Raw genomic sequence first — 9689 nt, forward strand, 5'->3', positions numbered from 1 at the left:
TGTAAAATGAGGATGATGACACCCAGCTCATAGGGCATTTGCAAGTGTTCGGGCAGATAATGCCTGGGAAGCATTTTGCATTGTTCCTGGCACAGGAGAAGTGGTAATTATTATTATGATTCTTAACTAGGTGAGGCTGCAGGACAAGTTGTTGGTGGGGGGTGGGGCGTGCGGACAGGGAGTGAGCAGAGCATTCCAGGAAGAGGAGAGACGGCCTGCAAATCTGGGAGGGGAGAGATGGGGCATAAGAATGGCTGGATGTTCAGAGTAAGAGGGTGGAGGGTATGGCCGGAGTGGGTAGGTCTGGGCCACTCTGGGTCTAGAAGGGACCTTGGATGTCTCCTGAGGGCACAGGGGAGCCACGGGAGGGGCAGGGGCAGAAAGGGGTCAAGTGTGGATCCAGAGACTGGCGGAGGCTGGAGGCTGGAGGGAGGAGGCTAGGGGAGAGGACAGTTCTGCCCAGTGGAAATGGAGAGGAAGGGGCAGAGCAGGAGGAGGGGAGAGGAGGGAAGAAGGCTCCCAACCTCTGCATAGATGTGGAACCACACTTGAAATGGAGAACCCAGGAAGGGGGTTGTGTTGGAGGGAAGATGCTGAGTTTGATGGGATGCAAGGCATTTGAGGCCCAGCGGGGCACGGAGATGCAACTCTGGGTCTCAGGAGAGGGTGGGAGACAGCCAGTGGAGATTTGTTCTGAGGGCAGCAGGGAGCTATGGGAGGAGTTGGAGCAGAGTGGGAGCAGGGTCAAATGCAGGTATCTGAGGCTGCAGGCAGGACAGAGTGGATTCAAGGTCAGAGGCCGGTGAGGAGGAAGCCTGAACTGAGGCTGAGGCCATCAGAGGTGAGGCTCTCTGAAGGGTCACCTCACCCTCCTCCAAGAAGTCTTCCTGGCTTCTGTTCCCCAAGGGTTTGCTGCCACGTTTCCGCTGGGACCCGTCTCTCACCATCTTCATCCCGGGGGTGGGGAGCGCAGGGGTCAGATGGGACCAGCTGATGAGGACCAGTGGGGTGGGGTGGCTGGCTCTGCCACTAGATTGGGGGTGGGGGCTCCTGGCCCCTCCCACTGGGTCTGGCTTCCTTCCCCGCCCAGGAAGCTACCAGTCCTGTCGGACTCGTCAACCGGGGAGGCACAGGTGCAGGCCCGCTCCAGTGTCCTCATGGGTGTGGCCAGCACCATGGACACCTCACGGGCTCTGCTGCTCTTCCTGCTCCTGGGTAAGTCCCCTGCTCGGCCCCTTCCCCACCGGTTCCCCTTCTCAGCAGCCCCTCAACGCCTTCCCCTCCTCTCCTTGCAGCCTCCGGAGGAGGGGTCCTCACCCACAGAGCCTCTTCTGGAGTTCAGCAAACCAATTTCTCCCTGGACTCAGAAAGCTCTTCCCAGGGCCCAGGTTCAAAAGTCTCCTCCATCAAACCCCCCAGCTGGAAATTTCCAGATCAGTCTCCAGGTTCAAAAAGCACTGCTGCCGTCCCTCATTCCAAATGGTTTCCTGAGGCCTTGAATTTTAGCGATGTGCCCAGGTCCGTCTGGTCAGATGTTTCTGCTGAGGACCAAAAGCTGAGCCTGGATCCTACCTTCTCTGAAATCCTGGATTCCAAAGTATTTTCTGATGTTGTGGGTTCTCAAGTTCCTGCCAAAGACTCAGAGGCCTCCTCCTCTGTTAAGACCCCAGCTTCAAACATTTCAGCTCAAGTCCCAGATCCTGAAGTATCTGTTGAGACCCCAGGTTCAAAATTCTCCCCTGAGGATCGGGATCTTGAAATATCTGCCCAGAACCCCGAATCCAAAGTCATCGCAGTAGCCCACCCAGAGGAAAGCCTCCCCCAGCAAGTGGGGAGGCCTCTCTCGGTGCTAGTGGGGACCACCATCCGGCTCCCTCTAGTTCCGGTTCCCAGCCCTGGCCCTCCTGCTCCTCTGGTTGTCTGGCGCCGAGGCTCCAAGGTGCTGGCAGCCGGAGGCCTGGGGCCAGGGTCCCCCCTGATCAGCTTGGACCCTGCTCATCGAGACCGCTTACGATTTGACCAGGCCCAAGGCGGGCTGGAACTTGCCTCTGCCCAGCTGGAGGATGCTGGGGTCTACACTGCCGAGGTTATCAGGGCTGGGGTCTCCCGGCAGATTCGGGAGTTCACGGTGGGTGTGTATGGTAAGTGGGTACTGAGGTCCAGAGTGCAGGCCCTTTGGGCAGGTGGCTGCTGTCTGACGGTGTTTTCTCCCCTAAGGAAGGGGGTCCCTCGGCAGGGGAGACAGGACTTCTAGGTTGGAGGGAGGACGGATAAGAGGGGCTGGGGGTCAAGACAAATGTTCTTGAGGGAAGTTGGACCTGGGGATCAAGACCCCTGGGGGTTTGGAATCTTGTCTCTGAGAGGAGAGAGTGGGGGACTCAGACTTGCGGGTCTGTGAGGAGGAGGACTCCTGGGGCTGGTTTCGGAAGTCCTGGGTGGGAGGAGTGGAGAAGGCTGGGGCCTGGAGTCCTGGATCTAGGGGGCGAGGGGGCCGGGGACCAGGTCCTGAGCCCGTCTCCCTCTCCCAGAGCCGCTGCCCCAGCTGTCCGTGCAGCCCAAGAGCCCCGAGACAGAGGAGGGGGCGGCCGAGCTCCGGCTGCGCTGCCTGGGGTGGGGGCCGGGTCGCGGGGAGCTGAGCTGGAGCCGGGACGGACGCACCCTCGAGGCAACGGACCCTGAGGGAGCAGAGCCACGCCGGATCCGCACAGAGGGCGACCAGCTGCTCATCATGCGCCCTGTGCGCAGCGACCAGGCCCGGTACACTTGTCGCGTCCGCAGCCCCTTCGGCCACACGGAGGCTGCGGCCGACGTCAGTGTCTCCTGTGAGTGGGGGTGTGCCTCGGGTTGGGGGGCGGTGATCTGGGAGCTCAGGCTCCTGGTCCGAGGCGGAGGGGGGTTGGAGGTCCAGCGCCCAGGGGTCGTGGCGGAGTCCCGGGGAACCCTGGCTCTCCCGGTCCGGACCCCTTCATCCAGACGGCCCGGATGCACCAGTCATCAAGGTCTCCTCGGATCGCGACGCCGCCCCCGCCCGCTATGTCACCGCGGGCAGCAACGTGACCCTGCGCTGCACCGCCGCCTCGCGGCCGCCCGCCGACATCGCGTGGAGCCTGGCCGACCCGGCCGAGGCAGCGGTGCCCGCCGGCCCGCGTCTCCTGCTGCCCGCGGTCGGGCGGGGCCACGCCGGCACCTACGCCTGCCTCGCCGCGAACCCACACACCGGCCACCGCCGCCGCTCTGTGCTCCACCTCACGGTGGCGGGTGAGCACGGCCGGGGCGGGAGGGAGCGGGGTACCCGGAGAAGGCGGGGGCCACAACGGGGGGGCGGGGCCAGATTAACAGGCGGAGACTCCTGGGCAAGAAGCGATCTCAACAAATTAAGCAGAGGGTCAAATGGCGAAGAGTGGAGACCAGAAACGGAAGGGACTTAGGGCGCTTGGGCCAGTAAGTGGGATGAGCAAATAAAGAAATTACCTGGGAAGGGGGCGGGGTCACAAGAGAAAGGGGGCTGGGTCATTCTAGAAATGGGCGGAGCTGTCTTAGATGTAGGACGGGGCGCAACCGCAGGGGCCTAGATGTCTGGCTAAAGGCCCAGAGTAACTTGGTGGAAGGGGTGGGACTACAAAGGAAGGGGCGGGGTTAGGTTTGCGAGGAAAGAAATCAGTGCGGAGATGGAAAGAGAGGCGGTCAGTGGGGCTGCAGCTGCCCACTTAGCCCGGAAGTTTCTGGGAAAGGGAGCTGGGGGGCAAGAGAATGGGGCGCGGACGGCGCCTACGGGCCGGTGCAGAAGGGTTGGCGTGACAGCGCGGAGAGGCGGGGCTGGAGGGGTGAGGGGAGAGAGGCTGACCCCTTGATCTCTCCCTCCGCCCCACAGATCTGCCTCCCGGGTCCCCACAGTGCTCAGTCGAAGGCGGTCCGGGGGACCGCAGCCTCCGCTTCCGCTGCGCGTGGCCCGGCGGGGTCCCTGCAGCCTCCCTGCAGTTCCAGGGTCTCCCTGAAGGCGTCCGCGCGGGGCCGGTGCCCTCTGAGCTCCAGGCGGCTGTCCCCGCCCACCCCCGACTCAGCGGCGTCCCCGTCACCTGCCTCGCTCGCCACCTGGTGACCACGCGCACCTGCACTGTCACCCCGGGTGAGAGCCGGCGGGACTTCTTTCCTGTTTCCCGAGGAGGGGGTATTTCTTAGCTCCTTTAGGAAATGAGCAAGGCAGACTTCTGACTCCAGGAAAAGAGATTTCCTTTTCCTTAAATCCTACAGAAGGACCAAGGTTTTTCCTATACCTCAAGCAGGGGAAGGGCCACAATTTCTTTCCTGGACCCAGGAAGAGGGCTGACACCTTCCTACGTGTCCAGAGCAATAAAGGCCCTGGAATAATAATGAGTTCCCCCGCTCAGAACCTGGTCCATAGTATGTATCTAATAAGTCGTTATTAAGGACATCAGGTGATGATTGAATGAGAGAGTGAGTGAATGGGCAGTGCTTCCTTGTTTGCTAAAGTTTCACAGCGATTTACTTCACCAAAGGGCGCAGGACTTGGTCTTTGACTCCAGGGTGAGGTCTTGACTTGGCTGGGTTTCTTCTACCTGCAGAGACCCCTCGGGAGGTGCTGCTGCTTCCCACAGTGGAGGAAACACAGTCAGGGGAGACAGAGGTGGCGCTCGAGGCCACTGGCTGTCCTCCACCATCGAGAGCATCTTGGGCCCGGGAAGGGCGGCCCGTGGCCCCAGGAGGTGGGGGTCGCCTGCGGCTCAGCCAAGATGGGCGCAGGCTCCTCATTAGCAACTTCAGACTGGACTGGGACCTGGGAAATTACTCCGTGTTGTGCAGCGGGGCTCTGGGTGCTGGGGGCAACAAGATCACGCTCACTGGTGAGTCCGTTTCTTTCCCAGAACCCAGAAGTCCAGGTCCTCCAGCCCTCTCTAACCTCAAACCCAGTCCCCAGCTCCTTCTCCCTCAGATCCAAGAGTCCAGGCCCCTCAGTCTCTTCCTCTTATAGGCCTAGAAGCCTCCCCAGACCTTTTGCTCCCCGGACCTGAGTCCAGGCCTGCAGCCCCCTTCCCTCTCCCCTCTATGACCCATAAATTCAACCCCCACCTTAATCCCCCCAGGACCTTCCATCTCCTCATGGAGGCTGCAGAGAGCCCAGGATGCAGCAGTGCTGACTTGGGATGTGGAACATGGGGCCCTGATCAGTGGTTTTGAGATCCAGGCACGACCAGAGGGCCCTGACCTGGGTAGATCCACTACCTACAAGGACTGGATCTCCCTGTTCATCCTGGGGCCTCAGGAGCGGTCAGCTGTGGTGCCCCTTCCTCGTCAGAACCCCGGGACCTGGGCCTTCCGTATCCTGCCCACCCTGGGGGGCCAGCCAGGGACCCCATCACAAAGCCGAGTCTACCAGGCCAGTGAGTTGGGGCTGTTGGAGCCTTTTCCTGGGCTGCCTCCCTCAGTCTGTTTCCTTGTATCCTTCCTGCTTGTCTGCTTGTATCCGTTTTCTGGGGCTACGGTCACAAAGGACCATGAACTGGGTGGCTCGAACCAACAGAAATGTATTCTCTCCCAGCTCTGGCGGCCAGAAGGCAGAAATCAAGGTGTCAGTGCTCCATCTCAGGGAAATCAGGGCCGTGCTCCCTCTGAGACTCGGGGTAGAATCTTTGCCGGCCTCTTCCAGCTTTTGATAGTGGCCATCAATCCGTGGCCTTCCTTGACTTGTAGCTGCATTGCTGTGGTCTCTGCCTCCAGCTTCCCACAGCCTCCTCCTCCCTCTCTGTGTCTGTCTTCTTCTTGTAAGGACTCTAGTCATATTGGATTAGGGCTCATCCTAATGCTCTCATCTTGACTTGATTGGTTGAATTGTGTCTCTCCCCAAAAGATATATTGACATCTTAACCCTCAGTACCTGTGAATGTGACCTTATTTGAAAACAGTCTTTGCAGAAGACTGACTCTATTTCTATAACACATTATTTCTGTCATAGCACATTTATTTTTCTTCTTAGTGCAACCTGTAATTATGTTATTAATTTGTGCATTCATTTCTGATTTCCCTAAAAATTAATCCCCATGAGAGTGGGTATCCGGGTTTGCTCACCAGTGGATTGTTACCATCTGGTAGAATGCCATTCGCACCAGTTACTTAGTAAATGCTAAATAAAAATGAGAGTCTGGGGTCCCAGATGCCTGGGTTCCGAAATAGTTGGAGCAGGTTGCTTAGGAAACTTGGGTCCAGCCCTGGCTCCTTATCCTCCATCTCTCTGTCTCTTCCAGGTCCCACCCTGGGCTCTGGGGCCATTGCTGGCATCGTCCTGGGCTCCCTACTTGGCCTGGCGCTCCTGGCAGCACCTCTCTACCTGTGTATCTGCTGCCTGTGCAGCCTTAGGGGTAAGTGGGGGGCCCCCCACCCCGGGAGGGTCCCTAGGAAGAGGCCCATTGGAGACCTGGCTGAACCAGTCAGAACGGCCACAGGTCATTCATCCCGCCTTCTACCTCCATATCAGCCAATCAGAGTAAGGCTCCGCCCCTCAGCTTGGAACAGCCAATCACGTGTTTCTGTTTCTCTTCCTCCTCTTTCCAGGATACTCTTTTAAGAAAAAGAAGCATCCCTCCTCCTTGACCCCTGTGATTGCCCCACTGGAAAAAAAGATGCAGAGCGTAACCCCAGTGCAGACCTCACAGCCTCTGCCCCTCAAAGTCCCACTGGAGGACCCTAGCCCAAACAGGGCCCACCAGGTGAGTGGGGGTGCCCCATGTCCTGGAATGGGGGGAGAACTTTTTGTGTTTTAGGGAGAGGAGATGGTCTGAGTCCTCTTCCTCCAGGTTTACTTGTTGATTTACAAAGTTGGTAAACACCCCCCCCCTTTTAATACATAAAATTGGGACAGGAATTCCCATCCAATTTTTGTCATATTAAGAGTGAAATTCCAGTTTCCCTCCAAAGGAGGGAGAACTCCTTTATTCTTTTCCATAAAAATTGGCAAAACTTACATTTTCTATCAGACGTGGGATGGAATGTCTTCTTCCCCCAAAAAGCTGGGTTGCCACATGTCTTATCTCTCCCAAGGGTGGGCGGACATTTCTTTTTTCCCTGTTGTAAATGGAGGGAACCCCACTAATGTCTGACTGATGTGAGCTAGCATTAGAAAAGCGTGAGTCATGTCACATTCAGGGTAATCCCTGAGGTTGTCCCCTTCCCTCCCTTTCTCTTCTAGGCCACTGGCCCCAGTCCAGTCATCTCTACGGGTGGGGGCCCAAGGACTGTTCGGGCAGCCACACAGGTGTGACCAGGGCCCGCTCTGCGCAGGATTTTTTTTTTTTTTTTTTGGTAGGACCTCCTATTTCACCCCAACAGCAGGCAGGGCCTTCCTGTCCTGCTGTGACTGAAGACTGGCCCCTGAACATGAGACTTCCTGTCTCCCTCTCAGCGCAGAAGACTACTTGTATTTGTGCAACTAAGGAGCTGTGGCTTCTGGGTTGGGAGAGACTCCTGCTGATCTACCCGTGTGGTTTGCAAAACCTCCAGGCAGGCAGGACCTGCAGGCTCAGTAGTGGACAGGCTGGTGGACAGGCCGGGCTTGTCCAAGCCCCAGGAGGGGCCCAGCCTCTTTCTCTCAGAAGGTCTTCCTACATCCGCTTGTCTCCTCCAGGCCATGCCCCATCCAGTTCCCAGCGTCTGCAGCTTAAAATAGCTCAGACCACGTCCTCTCCTCTTTAAACCCTTCTGGGGATGCCCATTGCTCTTCAGATATTGTCCTGACTCCTCACTATGATTTTCAGAGCCCTGTGGTTTGACTTCTGTTGACCTCTGACCTCCCCTTCCTGTACTTTCACCCCTGCTACTCAATTTCTGTCCACACAGCTCTATTTTGCCTCCGGGGCTTTGCCCCAGAGTTTGCTTTGCCTGGAACACCACTCTTTGCCCCAGGTTATTCACTTCTCAAGTATAATGGTAATTGAGCTACAGTGATTTATAGGAAATATATATTTGGTCATTCAGATGACCAAAATATGTTTCTCAGATATCTTTGACCTTGCTTGATCCACAGTTCTTGAAAACGATTCAGAGCCACAAAGGTGAAATGGGTGTCTTGTTATTAATGAAGGTGACTTTTGGGTCCCACCCAAAGGTGGGGCTGGTGGCCTGGAGGACCAAACCTGTGATTGGAAGACTGGAACTTTCCCAAACCCCTCGCTGCCCCCCCCCCTTTCCAGGAGGGGGAGGGAATGGAGGTTGAATCAGCCAATGGCCAGTGACTTAGTCAATCATGACGATATAATGAAGCCTCCATAAAAACCCAAGAGGATAGCCTTGGGTCCATTTCCGGAGAGCTTCCACGCTGGAGGAACCAGAATGTTCCTCTGTACCACCAAGCTCCACAAGAACAGACGCTCCTTTGTTTGGGAGCTTGCCCTGTGTATCTCTTCATCTGGTTGTTGATTCATATCCTTCCTCATATCCTTTAATAAACTGGTAAATATAAGTAAGTGTTTCCCTGAGTTCTGCCAGCCAGTCTAGGAAATTAATCAAATCCAAGGAAGAGGTCTTTGGAACCTCCAGCTGTAGGGAGTTGGTCAGAAGCATGGGTAGCAGTTTGGGGCTTGCAGCTGGTGTCTGAAGTGGGGAATGGGGGTGGCAGTCTTGTAGGACTGCACCATGAATCTTAGAATCTCCTGCTGTCTTTGGGGAGACAGTGTCAGATTGGAGTTGAATTCTCAGACACCTGGTGTGTTGAGAATTCTCAGGTCTATCTAGATCTGCACAGGTTGCTTTTCCCCATTACATGGAAGACCTTGGGTCTGTGGGGATAACAGTGTTGGGGAAGATAGCATGTACAGGCTGAGAATGATAGAAATACTGTGTTGGGGGAGGGAACCCTCCAGTGTTGGAATCGGGTCCAGAAACCCTAAAAATGTAACCATTACCAGCTTAGGAGGCTGCCGTGGTCATGGGTTTGGTCCCACAGCCTCTGAACCTCTGGCTTCTCTCACTGAAATCTGTATGTACTTGTTTAACCTCTGCCTCCCTCTCTAAACTGAGAATGTCAGGAAGGCAGAGACCATGTCATTATCTCCAGCACTTAACACAGAGCCTGGCACACAGCAGGTAATCAATAAATATTGGTTGACTGAGCAAATGTTGTGGCGCCAGTGGAAGGCTGGGCTTGCGGCTGCTCTCCCCAGCACGATGCCTTTCTTTCTTAGCTGGGTTTCTCATTGGAAATTTAGGGAGTGTGTCAATGAAGATTCCCTTGGCTGCAAGTAACACAATAAATGGTAGCAAAATAAATGGTGGTTTCAGGCTGGCTCCAGCAACTTAGCAACCCTGTGAAGGACCTGAGCTCTCTGCATCCTTCTGTTCGGCCACCCTCAGTGGGTTGGCATATTGTCTTATGTGGCAAGATGGCTGCTAGAGCTCCAGGCATCACCTCTTCACACAACTGTATCTGAAGACAAAAGGAAGGGAGCAAGGTTCCCTTCCCACACTCCTTCCCTCGACCAACCTCATGAGTGAGGAAAAAACTTTCCTGGAAGCCCATCGGCAAACTTCCCTTATTGACCCCAAATTAGCCACATCACTGCAAGAGAGGCTGGGAAACCAAACATCTCAACCTATATCATGGGAGGTGGGTCTGACAGCAAAGAAGGAAGAAACAACTAATGCATCCGTCTCCCGGGGAAGGGAAGGATGTGAGGTATTCT

The 9689-nt window shown here is 56.2% G+C and overlaps 1 protein-coding gene across 1 annotated transcript; it reads left to right on the plus strand.

Annotated features, from left to right (window-relative positions):
- Positions 1–1111: 1111 nt before the first annotated feature.
- Positions 1112–8543, plus strand: VSIG10L (V-set and immunoglobulin domain containing 10 like). The gene is made up of 10 exons (XM_021681386.1): positions 1112–1215; positions 1296–2141; positions 2529–2822; positions 2974–3258; positions 3872–4126; positions 4584–4862; positions 5103–5399; positions 6261–6374; positions 6568–6722; positions 7202–8543. The coding sequence occupies exons 1-10, from the start codon at positions 1158–1160 to the stop codon at positions 7271–7273; spliced, it is 2655 nt and encodes an 884-aa protein (XP_021537061.1). The 5' UTR covers positions 1112–1157; the 3' UTR covers positions 7274–8543.
- The last annotated feature ends 1146 nt before the right edge of the window (positions 8544–9689 follow it).

Source organism: Neomonachus schauinslandi, chromosome 16 (assembly GCF_002201575.2).
Source record: "Neomonachus schauinslandi chromosome 16, ASM220157v2, whole genome shotgun sequence".
In the NCBI taxonomy this organism is placed as follows: domain Eukaryota; kingdom Metazoa; phylum Chordata; class Mammalia; order Carnivora; family Phocidae; genus Neomonachus; species Neomonachus schauinslandi.